Source organism: Oculina patagonica, chromosome 13 (genome assembly GCF_052425735.1).
Source record: "Oculina patagonica isolate OP01 chromosome 13, crgOcupat, whole genome shotgun sequence".
In the NCBI taxonomy this organism is placed as follows: Eukaryota; Metazoa; Cnidaria; class Anthozoa; order Scleractinia; family Oculinidae; genus Oculina; species Oculina patagonica.
The window spans coordinates 36,190,782-36,217,131 of NC_135770.1; the positions used below are offsets into that span (position 1 = coordinate 36,190,782).

General features: G+C 39.3%; 1 protein-coding gene across 1 annotated transcript; it reads right to left on the minus strand.

The window, feature by feature from the left end:
- Nucleotides 1-784: 784 nt before the first annotated feature.
- Nucleotides 785-21,351, minus strand: LOC144635858 (papilin-like). Its single transcript, XM_078494980.1, has 19 exons — nucleotides 21,030-21,351; nucleotides 20,308-20,391; nucleotides 14,838-14,956; nucleotides 14,317-14,371; nucleotides 13,951-14,053; nucleotides 13,406-13,536; nucleotides 12,392-12,509; nucleotides 11,720-11,800; nucleotides 11,166-11,329; nucleotides 9,979-10,120; nucleotides 9,355-9,481; nucleotides 7,933-8,137; nucleotides 7,165-7,338; nucleotides 6,139-6,318; nucleotides 5,166-5,348; nucleotides 4,494-4,635; nucleotides 3,705-4,151; nucleotides 2,476-2,994; nucleotides 785-1,545 (listed from the first exon to the last, which is right to left on the minus strand). The coding sequence occupies exons 2-19, from the start codon at nucleotides 20,377-20,379 to the stop codon at nucleotides 1,382-1,384; spliced, it is 3,126 nt and encodes a 1,041-aa protein (XP_078351106.1). The 5' UTR covers nucleotides 20,380-20,391; nucleotides 21,030-21,351; the 3' UTR covers nucleotides 785-1,381.
- Between the last annotated feature and the right edge of the window lie 4,999 nt (nucleotides 21,352-26,350).

The window sequence follows — 26,350 nt, forward strand, 5'->3', positions numbered from 1 at the left end:
AAAGAATTGAATATAACAAGCTTCTGGATTGATGATAGAATGTTCCAGACGTTCGGTTACTTGGGGAACAGCGCGAAGAGCTGTCCGAATGCCTAGAGCAGACTCGGGTTTTCTTGTTCTTTCAAACTCTCTTAACGACATCTCCCTTAGCCATATTAACGCATTGTACCAAAAGATATTCACCATCAAACTCTCCTCCCCCATCCCTTCAAAAGAAGCAAATACGAAAGAACTCCCAGTATTGTTTTGGTGTCTGTTTATTTATTAAATGGTATACACGGATTAAATAAGACGTAATGAATATATCTCTTGAAGGCAGGCGGTTCTGTGGGGTTCAGTGAATCGCTAGTCGCCGAGCTGTAAACTGGTTATTCATTATTTTCCACATTTTCAACTCAATTTTGGCCATTTGTCTGTTGTCAGAAAGGATATTTTGGTCAAACTGCCAGGATCAGTCTATCAAAATCACGCGTCACGAGTCAGGCCTTAGTTACATTTCTAAAGCTGATTTGTAAGTTCTGTTAAATTTACTTGGTCACTGACTCCACCCAGACCTTGTCCAAGCAAGCGCATGTTGTGTGGGGCCTGGGCATGTGTTTCAGCCCATCGACTCGCGCAACATCCAACCTGATAACCGCTTATCTTTGTTTTACGCTGTACAGGGACTATAATAAGTGTTGCAAATATTAGAAACACGCTTATTAAAAAATACAATTGATATTTTTAACTTAGTGAGAGAAACAAGCAATTTTATGAAATTTTTGGTTTACAGACAAAGATTAGTATCCAAGCTCATACACACAAAGACCTCGGGGGAGAGTGAAGGAAGTTGCAACCTCTCCACCCGTCCTCTGAAAGACGTTTTGTGTTTATGTTGTTCTGGAGGAGAAAATCCTGGGAAGAACTGATTTTGGAGGTACTATATTAGTGAGGTTTCTTGAAAATGTTTGATGCCTCTTGTAAAACTGACATGCATGACAAATATCACATTATTTTCACTTTCATTTTCATCATTTTGGTAAACATAAACATATTTAGCTGATGCAAAATAGAGTATCACCAACTGGATATCTCGGTTTGCCGCATAAGGTTAAAAAAGAAAGAAATTTGGTTCTTATTCGAACTGGACAAAAATCATATTGCCCGTTAGCGGTTCAGGTCCTATTATGCTTTAAATATTTATATATCGATCTAGCGGCTTACATCTAACTATACAAAGCTAGTAAAACGTAGCTCTTCTGGCTTTGACGCTGAAAATAGTGTGGCAGCTTTGAAGGCCGTGCCCCTTTGAAACAGATATGGGCAGAATGTTTTGTTATCTATAACCGGCTGTGGCGGCACTAAAATGCCGTTGTCAAATTAAAGGTTTTTAAAATATATATCAATTCCGCCAGTTTAAGTTTTTGCATTTAGGTAGAAGATCCTCGCAGGTCTTGCAGCAAGCCTTCATGTAATAAGGGATGCAGCAGTAGTTAACTTGACGAACAACTTGACAGTGAGCTATATAAGGATTGTCTTCACATTTAAAAGGAGGCTCGGTTGGTTCTGCAAAAAAAATCAAAATATCGTTATTATTTTTGATCAGTAATTTTTTTAATATAAACTGCAGGGCTTTTTCTTATTTTAATTATATTTATTATTATTATTATTATTATTATTATTATTATTATTATTATTATTATTATTATTATTATTAATTATTGATTATTATTAATTATTGATTATTGTTAAAAGAACCGTTATGGCCACACGTAAAAATTACGATAATTTTACGTGTGAAATAATCGATAGCATCACGACTGCTAACGTCCACTATCTGCCATGTTTAGGTGAAAAATCAATAAACTGCACATTGTTGGTGTACAGTCAAAACCTGTTCAAAACCTGTTCTCTCGAAATTTGGCAGTCTTCGGAAATCTTCGTTATTCTTCCAAAGTTTTTGGAAAATGATAGAAAACGTTCACATGACCAACGGACCATCTTCAGAAAATTTTCAAAACTCTTAATAATTTTTTTTTGGAAATCCTCGGAAGTTTTCGTAAAATCGCCGAAGTGATGTTGGTGATGTTACGAAAATTATAAACAATAAAATACATGGTTGCTTGAAGATTAAATATTTTGTCTTCTTTTACAGTAAAAGTATACGGAATCTTACCTTGTGACCCTAAGTTTTAAAGGAAAAGGATGGAAACTTGCGTTAAACTTGGCAGTTTTAAGTCACAACTGGTTTTCAGGCGAGTCCTCTATCCCGTCCGAGTTGCAATTTGAAAATGTTAGTTTTTGTGAAGGGAGGAAAACCGGAGAATCCGGAGAAAAACCCTAGGATTAAGGCGAGAACCAACAACAAACTCAACCTACATATATATGGCACCTGACCGAAAATTCAACCCGGGCCACGTAGGTGGGAGGCAAGCGTTCTCACCACTACGCCATCCCCGCTTCCCAAATAACGCATCAAACACACTGTAACCTTACCTTTCTTCTCGATGATGTTCAGATACATTTTGTCGCTGGCTGAGCCGTAGTTATGGCGGGCTCGGCATTGATAATACCCACTGTCTGACGGCTGTACTTGTGATATAATAACACTTGTCCGTGATACTCTCACTCGCCCTTGACTGTTCAAAGAGGTATCATCTTTATACCACTCTACGATTGGTGTCGGTATACCACGTGACGTGCACGTGATCGTGACATCGTCACCAGGACTCGCAGTAGCATTATTAGGCGATACTGATACTGAGACTGGAACTATTACAGCCAAACGCGCTTCTTTGGTGTCCATTGGCCCAACAAAGTTTGTTGCAATGCACGTGTAAACATCGTTGTCGTCCTCTGTGATATCCGCTACCCTGAGGTCGCCGTTGGCAAGGATTTGTATTCTGTCTGTTTCCAGGCTGCTGACAGGGATCGAGCCTTTACGCCAGCTTACCACAGGCGTTGGATAGCCTGTTGCCCGGCAACGAAACAACACTTCTGTGCCAACATACGCCACTAAAAACGTCAAAAATTAAATTAGGAAAAATGTGCTATGGTGCAGTTAAATCACAAGGTTTTGACATCAAATCATTTCTTGTAGCCTGAACGAACAGACCCCCCTCCCCCCAATCTCACAGCCATTTTATCCCGCTTGAGAGACGCCTAGGATTCGACCCGAAAAGTTCATCACTTTAAGACTTATCTACAGAAATCAGTGTACGGTAGTTTTTCCAATTCGTTTTTACTGGCTGGCGAAAATACCCGTCTAATCTTAAACGTCGACTTTCGGGCGAGAATTCGATACCAAGCTTATCTTGATACCATTACTATAACAAACCTCAAATAAGAATTCACCCTGAACAGGTCTAAATGGTTGTTTAATGGACTAAGAATGCTAAACGATATCAAAATCAATCGAGTTTTTAAAGTATGAAGTTCTTTCGATCAGCTAAACTCGCCTTACCGTTTTACCACTTGCAACAGTTGTTTTATTAATTTGTGACGTTTTTAGCAGCAGATTTTAGCTTCTCGGCCGATCACAAAATCAGTAGTTACCTGTCCAACTATTCAACACGTGACTTATTTGACGTCTCTACCTTATAGACAAACTTGGCTTTTTGGGCCAGTTGGCCGAGCATGCGCAAGCGGCATTTAGTACACGCTTCAGTGCAAGCCGTCCTGAAGTAATTTTTAGTACTTTTCTCAATGTGAGTCAGCCTACTTACTTATATCCTTTGGAGGCTGAGTGATCTTGGCTGGTTGAAATCTCCGTGCAGTTGTAGGAGGTTCCGTCGTGGGTTCTGGAGTAGTGGGGGATGGCGTTGTAGTCGGGGGTGGGGTAGTTGTGGGCGGTACGGTAGTAGAAACGGGAGGAAAGGTGGTAATAGCAGGGGGTGGGGTAGTGATATCAGGGGGTGACGTAGTAGTATCAGGGGGTGAGGTAGTAGTAGCAGGGGGTAGGGTGGTGGTAGTGGAGGGTGGGGTGGTAATGGGGGTGTCTGTTGTTGGTGGAGAAGAACTGGAAGTCGATGGTGCAGCCGTAGTTGTAATCTCTTTCGTAGTAGAAGGAGCAGCTGTCGTTGTTGCTATGGTTACGGTAGTAGGAGGACTGCTTTGCTCTGTCGTCACTGTGGTCGTGGTTTCTTTTGGTGTGGTTGCCACAGTAACTGGGACTACAAATGAAGCGGAGTTATCATGGTAAGGGAGACATACGTTGCATTGTCACTTTAACTACGGGCATTTGCTATAAAACGAATAAAAGGAAACAATAAAAGCCAATAATGTTGCTCACTAAGAGAAATGTTTCCTAGGATACATATTTTCTTAGATTTTGATGACGCGAAAACTTGCGGTCACACATCTAAAGGGTTAAAAAAATGTTTTGTTAATATGCCCTTTATGTGAGAAAAGGCTAGTTAAAACTACCTAGTTTATCCATGAAGGAAAACTTAGTAAAGGTGAGTGCATGGCTGACTACAGACAAAAAAAATTTATTACATAAAAATTTAACAAACCTTTGCATTCTTCCTCGAAACATATTTCTTCCGATACAGGTCTGTCGTCTAAATTGCACCATTTTTCTTCAGGGTCTTCCTTTGAGTCAGCAAGACACTTAACACTTCTCCGCCTCAAACCCTGACCGCAGGTCTTCGAACACTGTTCCAAAAAAAGACAAGAAGTTCTTAGAACTTATAACCGCAACAACAGAACTTTTAAACGTAACACTGTTATACCAAGCTCCGACGAAACAATAACAGTCAAAACGTCAAGTTTCAAAATGTGGGGTCCCGGGCTAAGCGATCAAACCTCTTTGTCCAATAACTTGTTGGAAAAATATGTTTTACCGTTTAGCCTCCTCACTCGACTTTGTTTTTAGATGGTTTCCATGTTTGATCAAGATAAAGAATTTTTAACATTTTCCGTTAGAGCATGTGTTGATCGTCTTAGTCACCTCCGCGCGAGTGAAAAAGTGCAAACCACAAACGAAAATTGTGTGACGCTGATTTCGATTGCCTTGTACGTGCACGTCATAATTTCATCAGTAATAAAAAGCTTGATGTGAGTCCAGATTGTTCGATGTTTGGTCATGCATTATTTTTTGTCCCGTTAGTTACTGACAGCGAAAACCACTAAGATTTTCAAATCTTATTTAAAGAAATAAGTATACATAAATAAGTTTGGCTTACCGGCTCCCAGGGGAATATGTACCATCCCGCCTGACAGGGGCGCACAGAACATTTTTGTATTCTAGTCATCTCCTTTTCTTTTTTGCACTGATCGTTGGACAGGATTCTGAGTATTTTGGCTCCCTCTTTCTTGGCGCACATCACATTTCTCATCTGCATACCCACGCCACATGAAGCTGTGCACTAACAAACGGAAATATAAAATAAGGTAAGGTAAAGCCTGCTGTCGAGCCAAGTGGCTCATCAGGCCGGAGCTTATCCGGGTATATGTAGCATTAAGCGGCTAGGATTATTTCTACTCCCCCCTGGATGGGATGCTAGTCCATCTCAGGGTTACCCCCCAGCAATAATTCGCCGGTACCCATTTATACACCTGGGTGGAGAAAAGCACTATGAGAGTAAAGTGTCTTGCCCAAGAACACAACGCAGTGGCCCGGTCAGGGCTCGAACCAGGACCGCTCGATCCGGGGTCCGGCGCACTAACCATTAGGTCACCGGGCCTCCCATGGAAATATAAAATGGCTTATTGAAAAGTAGTTGTCCCTGGAGCAAGAAGAACTCAATATAAAATAAAGAAATGTGTGTTACACCACAAAATGAAACAGTTACGCAACATAAACTTTTGACGCAGATAGCGGGAGTCTGATATATATTTAGATTTACGATCCTTGTCAGTTATCCGCCATTTTTTTAAAAAGATTCGATTAAAAAAAACAAAGATTCATTTTTTCGGTACGAGACGTCATGACGAACTGGTGCATGGAAGATAAATCAAGTTTGGATTTTACTCTTGTGTCATTGTAAAAGTTTTATCTTCAGGTCGAAGCAGATTAATCTAGGTCGTAAACGGATTCCACCTGAAAACGGATTTAACCTGCTTTTTGCTAACGTACACCGCACCCACGTGCAAAACACTCAACAAACTATTTCGGACGATTGTATTAAGTGTCCAAAGTGTGTTTTGTACCCTCACCTTACTCCACTGTGAGGCGTGCCACATTGCCGGGCACACCGCGTCACTGGAACACTCCTTCTTGCTGATTGGTCGAGAGGAACTATCACACAGTTCATCCGGGTACTTCTCGTCCTTGTTGGTGATGCCGACGCAGTAAACCATTCTCGTACTCATTCCCTTGCCACATTTTGGATAACACTAACAAGTCAACAAACAAACGATCAATTTTTCTTTCAAAAATTATTAGAGACGTATTTAACCCTTTGACTCCTGGAGATTTTCCAAAAAACGCATTTTAGATGTTTTTGACCTTTTAAGGTCTATTATAAGCTAAAATAGCTCCAAATCACTCAAAACGGCCCTCGAAACACAAAATGCATCCTTGTTTCTCACCAGAATCACGTTTAACAACTTTTTAGCTCGTGCATGCGCACAAATCAAAATTTTGACATAGTTTAGGCTTTTCTGTTTTTTTTTTTTTGCTTTTCCTTTTTCTCTTCTTCCTTTCTTTTTGCTGCAGTGTTTGGCCTTCTAGTAGGCTTCTTTTTAGTAGAAGAATTTCCGCGAAAGCGCAAACGACGCAAGAACTACTTACCATGGACAAGCAAAGGGTGGAAAGAGGCAATTTTCCTCTGAGTTTTTCGCTAAAATTTTGAAGCGTTTTGGTGCATATTTCAAGCTGCATTAATCTAATCGCGCTGGTTTAGGTATCGTTGGAAAGGTCTTCTTCTGCTTCACAACTTGAGCATAGATGTCGCCTTTCTGGGTGAAAGGTGATGACGTCACAAGCGGGACAAATGCCCGGATCCTTTGCAGCCGGTTTAGGCTGGTTCAGAGTCAATGGGTTAAGTACATAATCGTATCTAATGATCCAATTAGCCTGGCGGTGGGGGGAGGGGGGGGGGGTGTATACTCGATAAGGGTAAGAGTAAATGAAGATGATACACTCCCAAGTATTCAATATTCATGTGAAAAATTTCTCCTCCTTCCTCATTTTTCCCATTTATTTGCCTTACCAGCTGAAGGTACGCTCAAGAATCCTACCTCACTCCAGTTCGACGCCAACCATGTGACAGTACAAGGGCCTGGGTTGCATTTCTCTGTTTCTTTTGGTTTCAAAGCGAGGTTACAGCTTTCTGACGGCAAAACCACCTTCGTATCAAGCGTCTTACACGTAACTTCACGTTGCCTCGATCCCATGCCACACGAGACGGAACACTGCAAGGAAACAAAATAATGATTGACAGGTGTGTTGAGGCTCTGATTCACGTCATAAATGACATTTGATAAGTGGCGTGTGTTCGCATATTGAGGTCAAGCAAGGACGTTTTTGAGAAAAAATAAAATAAAATGGCATCATTTATCAGAGCTGTGACCTCGGAATTCTCGATCGAATTAGAATTGAAAACTGTGGGTTTTTGTGGAGGGAGGAAAACCGGATAACCTGGAGATAAACCCTCGAAGCAAGGACGAGAACCAACAACAAACTCAGCCCACACTTGACCCCGGTTCCGAGAATCGAACCTAAACCACATAGGTGGGTGGCGAGCGCTCTCACCACTGCGCCATCCCAGCTCCCCAAACCGGATGTCAAAAGTTTTAAGCTTAAACGGGAATTATATTCGGATCTTTGCAGTCTAAAACCTACAATGTTTTGTACTTTTAAGCCAAAAATCAAGAATAATTGTCCGTATTAATAGCAACGCGCGCGCGAGTGCTTACTGAGTGCGTACAGAGTAGAGAGGTCTGCGTACTTCTTTCTGCAGTCTACTTACACAGGCTAATTGTAACTGTATCAAACCATTTCCTTACCTCTGTCCATTGAGCCGCTGACCATCCAGGACAGCTCTTCTCCATCTGACACAAGCGCATAATAGTCGGTTTGGAGCCTGGGCACCGTTCATCGGGGATCATAACGGTCTCTCCTCCTTCCACGGTATGCTGGCAGTGAACTCGTCTGACCTGTTTGCCTCGACCGCATGTGAGAGAGCAAGCACTCCAGACGCTTACAAACCAGCTGAAAATAAACCAGTTAAGGTTAAGTCGCGAAGAAGACTGTTATTTTGCACCAAAGTTGCGACAAAACCAAATCACCAAATATTGATCAAGGTATGAAAAACGTCGTCAATGCGGTCGTATTTACGGTGTGACCACTTTCACAAGTTCTTAAAGGGAACCTCCACTCTTATGACAAGTTGATGTTGAATTGTTTGAAATAATGCCTGAATTCCTGATTTCACAGGTCAAAGGAGAATTAACATTTAAAAGTGGAAAATATTATCGCCTTTAAATTTCCCGCGCGGTGCCATTTTGGATTTTATGACGTGTAATGGTTGCCACTATTGGTTGGAAGCAGAGGATCTTTTGTGTGAAACAATTGAGCAACCATTACACGCAATAAAATTCAAAATGGCGGCGCGCGGGAAAATTAAAAGCAATAATCTTTTCCATTTTTTTTGTTACTATCTAATGTGATTTTTAACTTGTCCTGTAAAATTTTGAATTCAGTGATTGTTTCAAACAATTGAACGTCAACCTGTCGCAAGAGTAGAGGTTCCCTTTAAATAAGAAAAATAACTGAGTTAGCTTCTCTCAGTTCGTTCAAACTGAACGTAATAACAAGGTGATCATAAGACGGCGTTTTACTGTATTTTTAAATTGCTGTCGTAATGCTGTTATTAAATTTGTTGTTGTTTCTGCTGTCTTCGTTGTTGTTGTTTTGAAATTTTATGGACAATAAAAACGCGACAATTTCAACGGTTTCGACCAATCTCAAGACGACTCGTTCTTTGGATTAGCATAAATAACACTTACATTTGAATGAATCGTTAGAGGAACCGTGAATTTTTCAAATCAATTTTATTGCATATTTTATTAATAATAAAGATTGTGCATGTTGTTGTTGTTTTTGTCATCGTTTTGTACAAAAGTGAAGTGATGATGACATGCACTAGGGTATAATTTTTCCAACCCTACCCCTCCCCCTGTTCCCTTTATCCGGTATATTGCAGCCCCAACCCTCATCCCTCCCCCGGAGAGACTCTCACATGAAAGGGGCAAATTTAGTCGTCGGAAAATTTGAATTAAACTCGTAAAGGAGACCAATCTGGGAGATACGACAAGCATCCATGTCTGGTTCATATGGGAGTTCCCCCATCCCTTCATTAGTTATCCCCCTCCCCCAGCCTTCCCTTCTTCCCCTGTTCTCGTCCTATTTCACAAACATGAACTAACCTGGCCGGACAAGACTGCGTGTTACAGTTTTGTTTATGTGATGGCTTCTCGTCTTCTTTACAGTTTGAATCCTCAACTTCTTCTCCGTTATCATCACGAACACAGAACACTTCTCTCTTTTGCTCTCCTGGAAGAATTACAACAAAGTAGTTGCCGGTTAAATGAGCTAAAATGTTGCACTTGTTTTGGTACGACGGGAGGTTTATCAGACTTGCTCGACTTGCTCCGAGCCGCTCGTTTGATTCGCATGGGACCGCTGAATACGGAGGAAACGCGCAGACTTGAAAATCAAAACGGGGGCTGATCGCAGAACAAGCCATTCAGCAGATTTAGCTCGCTTCTTGCGCTAGCACGCGGTCTTCGACGCGCGATTTTATATTACTTTTTTGTGAGCAATCTATTCAAATAATTCTGTTGATACACTGTTCTACTGATAGCTAGAGAAAACTATGAAGTGAACTAAACCTGAAATTATTTTTAATAATATCACTGAATTGATAAGAGACAATTGTACCGCCGAGCACCTTGAACTCTAGACTGCCGCGTTACAAACCCTACGGTCAATTTTCCGAGTGCAGGACTGGATTCCAGGATGCCCGGTCGAGCGCGCGCCCTGCTACTTACCTCCAGCACACGATGCACTGCACTTATCAAACTCGCCTGTCCTCCAGGAAAACTGGGTGCGCTCAGGAAGTGTCGTCACTGATGTTGGCACGGAATACTCGTAAGAAATACCAGGATTCTTCTCATCTCCCAGGAGAAGTACCTGTCCAAAAAACAGCATGATCCCTTGTAAAAAGCACTGGCAAGTCACTCCTCTGCAGGAAACTTAAAGGCATTCGCATGCATTACCTAGATACATATATATGTATCACTGCTGCAGAAAATACAGTTCTAGAATATTTGAAACTTTATCAAGGTGGCATGTAATTAAACACGACGATTTTTAAAGAAGTTGTTATAATAAGCGCTTGGAAAGTTGGCTTGTCGTGGTATGTGGCTGGGTAGACGAACGCTTCTCTTCGCGCGCTTAACCCGAATTCTTCGCCCACTCGAAAGACTTCTGAAATTTACTTTATTATAGGAAATTAACGCTCCAGTAAATTAAGGTCTTTGAAATTAACGTGACTTAAATTAACGCGAATAGGAGGGAAATTTTATTTTGAATAAAGGAAATTAACGCGAGAGATGGGGCAAAATTTTTTAAAATAAATAAAATTAACGCAGTAATGACGTCTCTAAAGATATTTTGGCTGTACAAAAAACGGATGTCGAGAACCGCTCTTCTGAAAGCAAGAATGAACTGAAAATATTGCAGATGACATATCTTTAAGGCTTTTGCATTGTTAAAGATTGCGAAATAGTGTGCAGAAGAGAGGTTATTGTTTCCTAGTTGCTATAATTTATGTGTTCGGACAGTATCCAGTATTTGGAATAAAATTAAGGTTTTGGAAATTAACGCTCACAAAAATTAACGCGACATAAATTAATAAATTTTGAGAATTCGCGTTAATTTCATTGAGCGTTAATTTTCTATAATAAGGTAACCCGAAAAATTCCATACTGATGACGTACCTCTTCAGAGACTTGTGTTGTGTCTCTGATTGGTTATTGCTCGGGTTTGAATTTTCGTGCGCAAGTAACAACCAATCAGGAGATCCTACGCGGACCTTCGTAGAGTTACTTCATTAGTATGGACTTTTGGGGGGTCGAATATCAGAATTCTATCGAGTAGGGAAACCTTCTGTTTCTTTAGAGTAGTAAAGAGAAGTTACACATTCGACTTGGAAAGGTATGGGTTGAACGCATACCTCGACATGCACAGGAACTGTAGTCGGTCCTAAGGAGAATATTCTCTCCTGTCCAAAGCGGGTTCGCTCGTAAGTAAAAACGGTTCCGGCCACTTTGTGCTTGGCAGGGTTTGTTATGACGTAGTCACCGTTAAAGAAGTAATTTCTGAATGAATCAGAAAGAGCTGAAAAGTGAAAAATAATAATAAATAAAACAGTTAAAAAGATGTTTTCCATATACACATGCAATGCAAAGTTTAAGGAACTGAAGAATAAATATATACAAATAATCTGCACATCGCAGGATTCAGTCGCTCACTTTATTAGCCAAAATATTTTAGGAGAATTTGTTTTTGTTTTTAAGCGGTTTAAGTATTTCCCCCTTTTTCTTTTCTAATTAAGTGGCTTACAAATGCCGAAATTTTTGTTTACTCTACTTGAGTGCATCATTTAGTCTGAACAAGGAAATAAGGCTTTCTTTAAAAATTGACGCTTTCTTTTAAAATTGATTTTTTCGATTAATTGACGCTTTGAGAGAATGTTTACTTCGTATAAAAGTGAATAGTGTGTCGTACCCAGGAAATGTGGCGAGGGAGTCGTTTCTTGAATGTTGATGTTAGTGGCACTAGCGGGAATCACCACAATTTCTTTGTACCCTGAAACAAGTAAAATACGACAGTTGAAAACATTAAGTTTACGTGACATAGATATTCTATAGTAGCAATCTAGAAGGTAAACGTCTGTTCCAGTCCTACATACAAACGGTTGGAGGTGTCAGGTTAAGTCTGCATATGAGCCAAGTGGCCCATCAGACCGTATGATTGATTGATTGATTGATTGATTGATTGAATGATTATTATTATTGATTGATTGATTGATGAGAGCTTGATCCCGGTTTCTAAAGAATTAAGCGACTAGGAGTATTGCTATTCCCCCCTAGATGGGATGCTAGTCCATCGCAGGGTTACCCCCAGCAGTAAATGATTGCCGGTCCCCATTATTTACACCTGGGTGGATCGAGAGGCACTGTGAGAGTAAAGCGTCTTCGTCCCAGAGAAGGGCACAACGTCAGTGCTCCGGCCAGGGCTAGTACCGGATTCCAGGGCGCTAACCATTAGGCCACCGCGCCTCCCTGGAGGTGTCAGGTCCTTCATCAACACCGGCGCGCGCTCATATTAGACGTCTCAGTAGACACAAGTAAGCATTGCGGACCTACATAATTTAAAATTTTATAGACATGAACTCACCATCGCCTTCCTCTGTATTGACTCCGCTGTGCGTCCTGCAGTTTTTTCCATTACCATTACAAACTCGACATTTATCCTCTTTTGCATTGGAATTCAAAATGAGATCACAACCAAGTTTCTAAAAAAAAAAGGAAATGGACGTTTATACCACGCGTGGATTAGCAAACAGCGTGTTAACTTCGCGCGCGTATTTGAAGTTCGAACACGCGCGTATTGGAAGCTTGTACCACGCGAGTGTTGGTACAGTAGAACCTTTCTTTACGACTACCTTGTTAAAAAACCCTTTGTTGTATTGTTAACCAGGTTAACACGACCACCTTATTATTATGGCTACTTGCTTTTAGCCTAAGGAAAAGCATAGTCTGCCACTCCTTTACTACGACTAGATTCAGTGGTGTCCCGTTGATGTGGGTCGTTGATTCCCTCTGTATAACCGTTGTTCGCATTGTAAGTGTATTTAGGTCACCAGTAAATTGCCCATTTACGCAAAGTTTTGATTGGATAATAAGAAAAGAAACTCTTTAAACTTAAATGAAAAAAAAAACTTTTAAGAAGATAATAGAAAGATGCCAATTATTGTTTTACTATTTGTTCATCAGAACTTGATGGGCACGATCCGTACCGAAAAGGCGGGAAAATTTAGCGTTCAATGTCAAATGATTTTCGTCAAACCTCGCAACAAAAAGGCGCGAGATGTAACGTTTAATGTCAAATGACTTTCGTCATACCTCGCACCAAAAAGGCGCAAAATTAGCGTCAAATGTCAATCAATTTTGTCATACCTCGCACCAAAAAGGCGGAAAATTAAAATTTAGCATAAATGTCAAATGATTTTCGCCATACCTCGCAACAAAAGGGCGCGAAAATTAAGCGTCAAATATCAAATGATTTTCGTCATACCTCGCAACAAAAAGGGGCGAAAATTAGCGTCAAATAACAAATGATTTTCGTCATACCTCGAACCAAAAAGGCGCGAAAATTTTAGCGTTAAATATCAAATGATTTTCGTCATACCTCGCATCTTCCATCCACACAAATGTCGTACGTGTCCACAGAGCATGTCGTTCCATCCACCACTTTATCTGCCCACCGCATGAAGAAGTATTCTCCTTTAGGCATGCAGTTCAGAACACATCTCTCGTGGACTAGGATTACAAGAAAAGAAATTCGCTCAGTGTTTGGAATAAGTAGAATTGTAAATTAGACTCAGTCTGAACTGGAAAATTCAAAAGCAAACGCAAGCAAAAACATTCGGTGCCACGCCCATACATCTAGATTTTAAAGGGCCGTAACTAGCAAGAGGGAAGACGAAGAATTTTAACCCAAAATAAAAAAAAAAAAAAATATTTTTTTTTTTTTTTTTTTTTTTTTAAAAAATTTTATTTTTTTTTTTAATTATAATTAAAATTTTTCCGGGCGAAAGAGATGGCGTCCTATTTACCATGTTAGAAACGGACCACTATTGCACCAGCGCGTCTTATTGTGTTGGTGTTTGCAGCGCACGCCTGAATAGGCATTAATGTTTCTTGTGATGGGCTGCAGTTCCTGCCGTATCTTACCTGGTATGTAGGGAACCCATTTGTATCTACGTCCATCAAGTGTTCGATTGTTGTAAGATTCGCACTGTTCAAGACGAAAATCCCTTGAGCCTTCTGGACAATCCTAACATGAAGACAGACAGACATGAAAAAGATTGAAACTCATCATATACATCAGAATGGTGACATGTAGCAGAGAACTCTTGCGTGTTGTTTCGAGCTAAACTGAGATTTTATTATAGACTGAGTATCAGGCCTTCCCTTTCTCCCTTCCCCTTCCAGCGCGCACAGTTTTGTAATATTTATATCTTGTTATAGTATGTTTTATCAAGTAAACAGCGTAATTAAAGCAAGCAAGTATAACCAGAAAAAGAGATTAATACTCACTTGGATATTACATGTCCTGTATATGCGCTTACTTCCTTTGCAATAATCGTCTGGTCTAAATCGAAAAAGAAAGAAAATAGTCGGTGACAGGAGCCGATGACCATAAGAGGACCGTAACTTGCGCAAACTTTAAATTAACAAAAAAATGTAGATTCGCAGCTGTCATGAAAAGCTGTACGTGGTTTAAATCTCCTGGAAACATCCAATATTTCGGCTTAAGTTCACCAAAACTCTTAAGTGAAATTTGCCCATCACACACTACACAGTGTGAGTGGGCTGGCCTTAAATACAATCCTTGGTGTGAGTGCGTTGGTATTGAGTTCAATTCTTGGTCGGGATCGATGTGTTGCGTCCTTGCACAAAACACTTAATGCGCTGGAGTTGATGGACCATATGGCTCCGTCAATCCCCTAAATCAATTTTTTTTACGCATTTTAAATCGACGATCGAATTACGCGAAACCCGCATTTGACAACCTGCAGTTATGACTTTTCTTCCTCGGCAGTTATGACTTTTCTTACTTTTCCTTTTCCAGGCACTCTCGTTCCTGGTAGGACGCACCTACACCACACGTTCGGGAGCATGGGGTCCACTCGCCCCACGGCCCCCATTTTGACTCGGATTTATCGTCGTCTTGAGCCTGCAATCAGTGGAGAAGTAAAGGTCTGTGACACGTGCAAAAAAGTGATAAAACTGTTGTGTGGAGTTTAAAAAAAAGAAATGTTTCGATGCGAGGGACTGTATACACGTAATTAGCAACTCGTTGCGATCTGCCAACAATTCCAGGAGTACATATTGGAGTATGGACTTCTGACAATTCCCTATTTAAGATATATATTTTTTTTATTTTGGAATGTTTTTTTTTACATGTTTCGTCCGTTTTTCTCGTAGAACATAGATACGTGATTTTGTTGCATTATTTAGCATAGTACGAGAATTGTTTTCCGATGGATAATTTTCTCTGCCGTATTCTCTTGTGAAAACGGCGATTTTTTAACCAATCAGAGCAGACACGGGCCGATATCCTGGATATTCAGTATTACCCAAGGTCGCGTGCTGGATTGATAAGGTTGATGGAAATAGCTAACAATTTTTCTTTCTCTGGAATAAGATAAACTGTTACTCTATCTGGCCATGTTTTTCAAACAACCTACAAACATTTTCCGACCGGAGTGGCGGATCCAGACCTTCAGGTAAGTGGGGGGGGGGGGGGGGGGGCGGTCATCCAGATCCTGAAATAGGGGAGGGGGTGCACTCGAAAATAATTTTTCTCCGCCCTTCAGGCCCGCGGGTCCCTCCCCTAGATCCGCCACTGTAGTCAATGAACGTGCTGCGTTTTGCAGTGTTTTGCATATTTCTCATGTTTTTCGTGGCGAAAAAAACGGCGATAATTAATTGTTTACTGTGAGGCGGACATATTTCAGTCTTCCGGCGGGTAATTCGGTCAAGGCGAAGTACGATAACATTTTATACGGCTTAGGTAGACTGGTGGGAGATGGACATATCAACTTGTGTTGAGCCGGAAAACTCAATGATAAAATCCTCTTGCTAAAATTTTGAGTCCCGGAAAGACAAATCCTTTTAACCTCGGTACAAAGATGAAGGAGTGCACTGAGATGCATACCGTAAGATAATATGCCACTGCTTTGTCAATATACCACTGCAAATTACCATTTAGTTATTTTACTTTATTTTATTGTACTTTGATTAGTGTGGAAAGCAATGCCAAGAGCTTTGTGTAATTTACTTTTTTAAAATTCTGAAGGTCTCTGTAGCACATTGCAGGAAATATAGGAATATGACAATATCAATGGAATCCAAAACGCGATATTTAGTAATACCTTGCCTAATTAATACCTTATGAACCGATAAAATCCTCCGTAACTTATAGAAGTGTTAATTAAAGTGATTTACTGTGAAAGAGCTGCTCTTGTCTCGGATGGGATGGGCTGCGAGTCAAAACAAGTGCATATGCAAATTTAAACCTTCTTCAACTTCCAACCAGGGAATATTGATTATTGTTTGGCAAAAAAAAGATTGTTTTGTGCTCAGAATTTCAGTTGACGATTTCCTTTTCTATTGCAAAGACACTTGTTGAGAATTAATACTGTAAGTATTAGTGAGATGGAATTAGATATCACAAGTTGTGGGATTTTTTTAAGGGGTTCATACCAATACTGTCTTAAAACGCATGCCAGGCGAGATTCGCATTTCTTAGCTGAGAGATTTTCAGTAAATCTCCAGACAGATAAAATTTGAACATCTCCCATTAAAAGCCACAATCCGCTTAATCCTTCGAGATTATTTTTTAGCTTAATTGCTGGAAAATGGACAAAATAATCTTCTTTTATCGAGCCGTCTTTTCCGAGAGCAAGATTTTACGCCCTTTTTTAAGACCAGATTTCTACCTTTTTGGATGAAATGAATATTGCGCATTCCTCCAGAATTCAACAAAAAAATCTTTTTTCTTCATGAATACGCTCATGCTCTCGAAGTTGTCATTATCAACATTATCTACGCAGTGACCTTTATTCAGCTTTATTTAATACATGTATGGATTAGCCTAAGAAAATGGTCATCTTCGGTCATCGCACGCGATATTAAAGCAGCGAAGGAAATCTTCGAGGAATGAGATTGCCGTGATCTTGAGTACTACGCATAAATCCCCATACATCGACTCTTGCACGATAACAAATCAGTTTCACTTTGTTCACTGTTCCCGCCGAAATCGTCACAAATGATTCAATACTTATTCACAAATTAGCCCGTAAATTAAACTAATTAAATGTTTTCACAGAGAAAGACCGACTTTAATGAGAGGAATTACAGGAATTTGCTTATTTCTCTCACGCAGCGAGTGCAAGATCATTCACGAAACTAGCTGTTTATTTATGTTGACGACATTTGAGGAGATTCCCTACAACTCAGACAGGATCATTTTTGCAAGATCACGCACATTTTGGGAGGTGTGTCTATTTACTACCGAGGCAACTACTAGAAAGCGCTATTAAGCTCTAGTACTGCTAATGTAGTTTTCAGGTGTTTCAACAATCTCGCGTTATCACGTTGTATCTGAAAACCGCGATAGCCGTTCAATAAAGATAAGGTTTTCTTATCAGAAATTCTGGATGTTATCTTTTTATGGACAATAAGCGTTGATAAATAACTAATATTTTGCATAACATGTCAACAGGTCTCGTGAAATCACAAAGAGCGGATCGATATCTTGGAGTTAACAACTGATTATCATTATATGAACTCGCTCGCGTGCGCATCAAGGTCATCGGAAGTTTGTAATTATTTTAAATTGCCCCCGAAAAACACATTTCTCTCTGATAAAAAAATAAACAAGCGCTTTTCTTCTCCAATCAACGAAACACCGTACTTGTTTCGGGTATTATAAATACTTCATGCAATAAACAAAATATAATCAGTTCTTTTTAATATGCTCAATCAAAAAGTTAGATTTTCTTTAATACCCAATATGAAGCTTGAGGCAAGGTTTTCTTTTTATCTGCCAAAGGTTATCTTCTAGCTGGATTTATATACACAACCCACAATTATTACTACAACCGCCCACAAAAGTCAAAGATATGTCTCAATCATCTGTTTTAGAGAAAACTTTTAACCATGATAAGGAACATTTTCGGACAAACTTCTTGTGCGCACTATACCTAGACCTCTCAAAAGGCTGTAAAAAACTTATTTGCTTCAATTTTTTTATAACATCTCGGCTTACTGATCTAGAAACTAACGGAGTATCAATAACAAAATTATGATAGCAAAAGAGTTTGTTTTGTCAGCTTTGAAATTACATGAAATTAGACTAAACCAGCGCTAGAAAAATTTTTCGTTTCCACAGATTTTGACTGGCCAAACAAAGCACCTTATGCATGTCTCACGCGCACAAAATATCCACAATCTGCGCTTTTGTCATGGAAATAAGGATCTCTCGGAATTTCTTCGTTATGTGGCTTGGCAAATGACCGATCTGGGTCAAAGAATTATGGCTCATTTGTTTTGGGGAGGTGTTGTTTAATTCCCGGATAAATTCATCATATGTCGCACTTTATCTCCGGATTCCGGAAACACAGAGATGCGGTCGCTTTGAACAGCATGCTTTCAATTTCTCTTTGCCCTCTTAAAAAGGTTTCCAAGCCAAAAAATGCATGATAACGTGTTTGCAGTATACCGCGATAGCGGCGACCACTAAACATTCTCTTTAGTTCTTAATCTAACTATTATTCATAGTAATTTTCGCCCAATCCGCCAGAAACTTAAAGGAGCTCAGTCATGGACAACTCATCTTGAAAAAATGATTTTTTTTTTTTTTTTTTTTTTTTTTTTCTTTTTTTTTTTTTTTTTTTTTTTTTTTTTTTAATTTTTTTTTTTTTTTTTTTAAAAAAAAAAAAAAAAAAAAATAAAATATAATCTTAACACATACACCCTTTTCGAGTCTCGCAGTTTCTCCTTTCTCTACGGCCTTTAATTACACCTCCAAAAGTCTTTTACGAGCAATGACACGAGACAAAATTCACGATTTTTTTTCTGTCTGAAGGCTGGACTTTACTTTTGCGTAACAATGAAAAATGACCTAATCTGCTGTTCATCCTTGCCTGTTGACAGCCACCTCTTCCGCGAAAAATCCTCTTTGCCGAGTTTGTAATGTTACACAAGAACGACAAATTCGCAAACGGCGCGGGGTACGATTTTAGAGGTCGGGACTGTCGGCTACAGTGTATATTCTTGTGTCTGAAACAAGAGTAGTGCTTGCTACGATATGAAATGGTGTCTATTGTGAAGTGCGTTGAAATTATGTAGTATAGATTCGTGCAACGAGCAAACAACGAAACTTCCGTGACATTTCAGGCAACGTAGCCAATAGAAACTCGTTAAAACGAAACTTTGCATGTCTCTCCCCAGTTATAATTAGCTCATTCAGTGAAACTGTTTGGGTGTGAGAGATGCCCCGTGACGAAAAGTTGCTGTGCGCCCCAGGATCTCTATTTATAAACAGTGATTTATAATAATCCTTTGATCGCGGTTGCTTTGGAATGTAAGTTGGGAAAGATTTTGTCAGTCCTGTTGCCTTATGGTATCATTCATGCGGAAATTATGTAGTTAGTTAAACTCAAAGTTGATATCTAACACGTGCCATCTCTGATAACGAAAGAAAAACGAGATATTTTATAGAGTTCGATTTAGGTAGGAGTTTGAACACGCGATGGAGACAGTAACAAAAGAAATTATAGGAATGCATTTCTGTAAATGTATTTTAGGAATATGCCCAGGCCGATGTAAGCCTCCCTTGAAGAGAATTACATTTGACTGAGTTTCTCGGGCGCTTGAATGTTGACAATTCGGCGTAACAGATGTTCTCGCTGTTTTAGAGTCATTTTGGGCAAAAAAAACAGCAAGTAACGAAGCACCATAATCACAAAACTGTGTTGCAGAAGATGTTGACTTCAAGGCACTTGCCACATCAAAAAAGTTGACATATCCGTTTCACACCTTGCCCGTATTTTGTAACTTCAATAATGGCGTTTCGTTACAAGCTGTAGAAAAATATTGCCTAATCGTATGTAAAGGACCTTCCTACCAAGCCTTTTTTTTCTTCAGCTTTCGTTTTCAACCGCCGTTACACCAATATTTTCTTTTTGTTACCCCCCAAGTTGAGCTTAAACAACTGCATTAGGCGAGCGAGTCGATAAACAAATCTCTTGTTGTTTGTAGGTCTTTCAAACACCCCCTCACATTGATCACTTTTATTACATTTTAAGCTCCGTGAACACCGACGAGCTAACCTGCATTAACCTTTCGTGGTTTCTTTGTCTGTCTGCAGAACTTTCAGGACAGAATTATAGACAGACAATGTTTACACGAAATATCGGATCGTTTACTGTCCACAGACACATGTCGCACGATCGCAGAACACGCGAAAGAACAGTTAACTACAAATTTGCTGAGATAAGAGAAAGAAATACTGCTCACCTTTGAACCGGTTGGCGCCAAAACCCAACAAAGTCCGACCGAAACTGACAAGAAGCAGAGATGAACCTTCATAGTTTCGTGCAGCTGAAGAAATACAAACAAAATGCGCGCGTTCGTGAGACGATTTGACGAATAAATTGTTGAAAGACTGTTATATTTCACACGTCCTAATCTAAACATAAATTAACTAGTAATTATCGAGAAGTACTTACTCCTCAAAGCTTAGCTGAAGTTGTTGTGCTGCGCTGGGATTTGAGACTCGAAGTTACAGGAAATTATTACGTGATTGTTAATTTTAACAAGGTGCCGTTGCAATTGATCTCATGGGTTATGCAATGCTAAAATAGGATATACCCCTGCCCTACAAGTTTTTGTCACATTGCTTCACTGTTCAACACTTTAATATTCCCGGGAATAGGTCACAAGACACATGCCATCTTGGCGCGGAGTAAAATCTCGCTGGTTTGCTCCGGCATGGTAATGCTCGATCAATAGTCACATTTACTTTAGCCTTTTTAGATAACGCATTTTGAGAATCTACTTGCAACTTCCGATTGTGAAATAAATCAATATGAGCTACAGTGCTTGAAAGCTATGAGGCAAATTCACTGATTTAATCAACAGAGAAAATAAATTTGTGCGATAAATGAGTACTACAATTATATTATACACTTTTAAGAGGAGAACGTGCTTGGGAGACGAGTGAAGCGTGATGAACTTACCTTTGGAATCCACGATTCGCGTTCACTAGGCAAAGGAAAACAACAGTGTTATTCCGAACTCCGGAATGATCTGATCCCTGACTCTGAACGGAGTGTCACACAGCTGGGCAGCTTAGTTCTTTAAATTATTGGACATGTGCCGGGTTTAACACTTCATAGAATCGCAGGCACGTGTGAAAATATAATACGGGGTGGGTTTCATCGACAGACTAGAGAAAGCAATTCTAGCACACCTTTTCCGGAGTGGTAAACTGTTTCAAGAGCTTAGCCGACCCTCACACACGAATTTTTAAGCGTCTGATTGGTGTCTGAACGTTTTGAAATCGTAGATGGGTGTTGCGAAGTTGGATATGCAAAGTATGTTCAACAAAAATTTGATTCTCTCATTGAAAGGTTCTTTCATGTCTCGATTATCTCAATTAATGTGTAGTATCAACATCTTGACATAAATGACGGCCTGTTCTTTACTCTGTGTTTAGACAAAAGCCACAAACATCCGACGTTTCTATTGCGGGGGCTTCAGGATTGAAAAACATCGTTTATAATTGACAGTTAGGTACAGTAAGGCGACCGGAAGTGTACAGAATAATGTGGAATGAGCGAGTGCAGGATTTCAACTCTTTTTTAAAGGGGCTTTGTCACGGATTTTACCAGATTTTTGAACAGCCAAAATTTATATTTGTGTCGCAAGAAACCTAAGAGTAATGGTCCATTTTTTAAAAAATTGCTATATTATCATTAGAGCACTGAAACTGTTTTAAATAACAAGCGTCTGTGGCTGCGGATGGCTCGGATGGAAATGGATTGCAACTTGAAAAATTAAGGCTTAACCTCTCAAGTTGTTTCCGCGCGTCTTTAAGAAAAATCGATATCTATAGCCGTAGTTTGATTTGTATCCGCAAATTAAGGTTATATCTTCCTTTAGACTTTTGAAGATACATGACTGTTTATCATGGATTAAGTTGCCTACCGTCACTAATTTCAGAACAGTTAAGACCAAAAATCTGAAAAATCCCCGTGACATAGCTCCTTTAAGCGGAAAAGGACTCGCAATGAGCAGTTTCAAAATTATCTTTAAGACAAATGCAGAATTGCTTTAATGACAAATGACGATCTCAAAAATGAGAGGAACTATAATAGAGGCAAAATTTATTCACTTTGAATGTTTCATCAGTCACACCATAAAAAGCCGGTGCAAAAAGAAAACAACTCGTCGTTCACATATTCGAAGCTAAACAAATTCTTTACAATTTGCTCTCGCTAAATTCGAAATTACTGAAGAATTATCCGATAATGTTGAGTATTTTGAACTGTTTTTGACAGAATAACTGTCCGCAGAAATTCTAGACTCTTCAGACAGGCGGAAGAAATTATGAAATTCTCTGTTCACCGCTTGGCATTCAGATGACTGCCTAAAAATATTTTCTACAGATGACAATAATTGGACTCGAATTAATTACATGTTCTGTACGGTAACTGATAAGCGAATACTGTATATCCAGTTGTTACAAAATCAGAAGTTGTTAAATTTATCAACTTTCGATAAGGAAACGTGAAGGTCTGGTAACGAGGCAAGGCAAGGCGCAGTTACAGAAGCCGGAAAAACCAACTGCGTCCGGGCAAAACCCGCAAATTAAATTGAAAGTATTTATTTTAATTTGGACGTTATGCCTCTTCTCGGTCAGTGTCTATTACATAATGAGGTAAATTTAGGAGATAAGTATCACAAACAGCCATCGTTGTCGCAAACTTACAAGATTAGCCGGTGGCGCAAACAAACGGTAAATTTGCGCAAGACGTAAGCACAAGAAAAAAAACATTGGACACTCTTTTTTCTTTGCGCTTGTGGTTTCTTACTGCACTTGTAAACCAGCCTTTTTTTTATTTTAACAGCTGAATTTACGAAATAATTGAGCTAACGCCTACGGAGCTACGGAGGTCAGCAATTTCATAGTTCAGCTGCTCCCATCAATTAATTTTAATTAATGTCATCGTTTTGCTTATCACAGTTTATCAGAGAAAGTTTATCAATTGTAACAAGTTTATCAGAAAAATTTCTCTAATTAGTCCAACGCCACTGTACGGGCCTAAAGCAACACAAATTCTTAATTAAGTATGTAATGAGACCTCTTATTAAATTTACTTTGCTTTTCTATTGACGAAAGAATAAGCAACCTTATTTGAAAAAAATATGACTATTTATGCTGTATACTGACGAATTCCTATCCGGTTTATTCATTAAATCGCATTTCTGTGGGTTTTCGGCTTTAACCGCAGATTATGTGGTCAGTATGGAAAAACATTCGTTTGTAACAATGGTCCGCAACAACTGATAAATTAAATGTTTCTTATTTCATTTTGTTTTTATTCTGTTATTCTTTTTTACGTTTCTTTGGTTAGCTAGGCCGTGCACTGCCTGTAACAGACGATTTATTCGTTAACCAGGAACCAAAAGATATTCTGCTTTGTATTGAATTTATAAACAGTGCTACATTATAAAACTATAAGGGAATTAACACTGATCCTCTCTTGTACTGTAATTCAATTAAAGCACACAACGTAATGAGATGTAAAAATGTTCTGGGGTTGACTTGCCATAATATTCCAAGAATGCACACTGCCCAAAGGAAATATGTAATTAAATAAAAACCTAGGGAAAAAAAACAGACAATGGAAATTCATAGAATCTGTCTAGGTTACATGTCCCTGCAGCGGTGATTTCTAAACACTTGAAAACAACTTAATTATCAGTGAATTCAAAAATATATTGTCTGGCATCCGCCCATTCTTTTTATTATTTTTTTAAGCGATGACGTATCGCTTTGCCAGGGGGGATTCGTCGCGAGGTCAAGTTTATTTAACTCAACAAGATCCGCGAGACCATACTCCCGTGAGGAATGGACAGAATAAAATGATGGGAAATTAATAGTAGAAGATTCTTTATAAGGGCCGGTAGCAGAGACCGTTTGACCTTAGCTTGCTGCGTCGATTCGTTCACAGATCACACTATCAAACGAACGGACCGGGAAAAAATAAAAAAATTTTCAGCATCTACAAAGAATGTAATGCATCCGTGATAAAACTTACCAGATCCAACTATGCCATCTCACTCTGCTTCATGTTGAAATGTCTCAGTTGGAACGCTTTCACGCCGTGTCAGCCTACTAAGTGACAATTTCCTCAAATATGTAAGACCCCTTGTGAAACGTCATCGCTTTTGCATGCATTGCGTGCCGTTTTTTTAGGGAAGTGGGCGGAACAGTACACAGTATTGTGCCTGCAATAACTCCAGGAACTGCATGATTATTGTTCTCGAAAATGTGTTTTCAAAATTTACATCTTGAATCAATTTTTGCGTTCTTGACACCGTAACAAACATGCATATTCGTGTTCTATTACATGAAGTGTTTTTTTAGTATTGCCAAAACTGACCTTTGAGCACAGCATAGGTAGGTTCAGGAAAAGACTCTAGATGTAGTTTGTGAATGACACTAAGTGATTGCGTACATGATAATCGTATCAGGAAGAAAACGCTACAAACGTTAAAATTGAAATTGTCACTGCCAAACTTTTATCTTGGGGAGCCGTGAGAGCATAGCTGGGATTACGAAAATTAAATTAAATTTTTTTAATTGTTTTTTTTTTTTATACTTGAGAAGAGTTTTCAAAAAATGAATCAGTTTGCTGAGTTGTAAAAACTGACTGAAGAACTTTAGGGGCACTATAAATTGCACTGATAGCATGAAAATCGGGTTGAATAACCGCGCGCACCAGAAAGGGAATTGACCATGTTCACATGAAACTGGAATCTAGCTATTTTCATGTACCAATCAGATTGCTGGCACATTCTGTCATGAAGGGTCACTTTGTTTGAACGAACTTTAGGGGTGGCACACAAGACAAGACAAGTCCCCGCGACTACTCCCTGCAACAAGTTCCTTTGAAGACTTTATACCAGGGAACTAGTCACAGGGACTTCATCCTGTTCCCAACTACCGAGAGCATGGAACAGGCTACAGAGCGACTTGTCCCCTCGTGTGTGCCTACCCAAGTTCCCGGGACTTCTCTTCAATTCAACCAATTTAAATTCGTGGGTCATGTTCACGGGACTAAATTTTGGAATCTGAGACTAAATTTTGCACGGGTGGACTAGCTTTTGGGACAAAAATGGCCCGGTAGTTCACACGAGGGAACATATCCCGCAGGGACTTGTGTGCCGACCCTTATGTACACAGACAGTACATGTAATTCATAATGAAATCTAATAATCTGTTGGCCAGATTCTCTAACCGTGTCATAATCATTCGTTTGAGTCATAATTGTAGCCATCGACATGAGATCGACAAGCCTTAGCAGTTAGAGTAACCGGGGGAGCGAAGCGAAATCGCACTGAACGTCGAATTTATCGAATTTAGTAACGTCAAATTTATCAAAAACTGACACTGGGTAGTACTCACTGCAGTCTAGAACAGGTTTGGTAAGATATGTTACATTAACTAATTAATAAAGACGCAGTTACTTCGAGCAAGAGAAAGCGAAATTTATCCAGAGGAAATTTTAGTAAATTACGTAAAAAAAAAAAACATGACAGACAGTTCTTCAACCAGTTTGCCGGTAAGACAAATAATGTATTCAAAATCCATTAGCAACCAAACCAATCAACAGAAAAATGCTCACAAAAGAAAAATTACACGGACATTTATTGGGCAACATCTATGACTGGGTGCTTGCACAAAAACAATTCAAATTAAAGTTTATCTTTTTAAATAAAATCGAGAGAGTTACGCTAATATGTTTTGAACAAGCAAGGGTGCATAATTTTCTGGTCTACTGCAATCAATTCTCCGTAAAACCTGGAAAATATTCACCTTCTGTAGCATTAGGATTTTTTCAATTCTGTCTTCTTAGTTTGAAGTAATTTCAGGAGATCTAGATATGTATTTACATGCCGGAAACCTACAAAGCCGATGTAAACGAATTTACTTTTCCGCGCGGCGGTATGAAAGTCGATTTCCAAAGTGTAATTAATAATTTTCTTTTTACGCAGTTTGGTCCCATATTTATTTTTTCTCTTAGAACGCAAACAGTTTTGAATTAAAAAAACGGTAGTTAGCTCTAATGTGGCCGGCTATTTAATAGGTATTCAGCGTTCAATGCAAAGAAATATTACTATCGTATCGATGAGTGAATTATAAATTAGGGTTCGTGAAGCAAACCGGAAAACTGAAAACAGAAATGATAACTTATTACTGATTTTTAGGTACTATACATGTACCAAATGAAAATAGATTAACAAAAGCTATGATATGGAATAGGTTTTT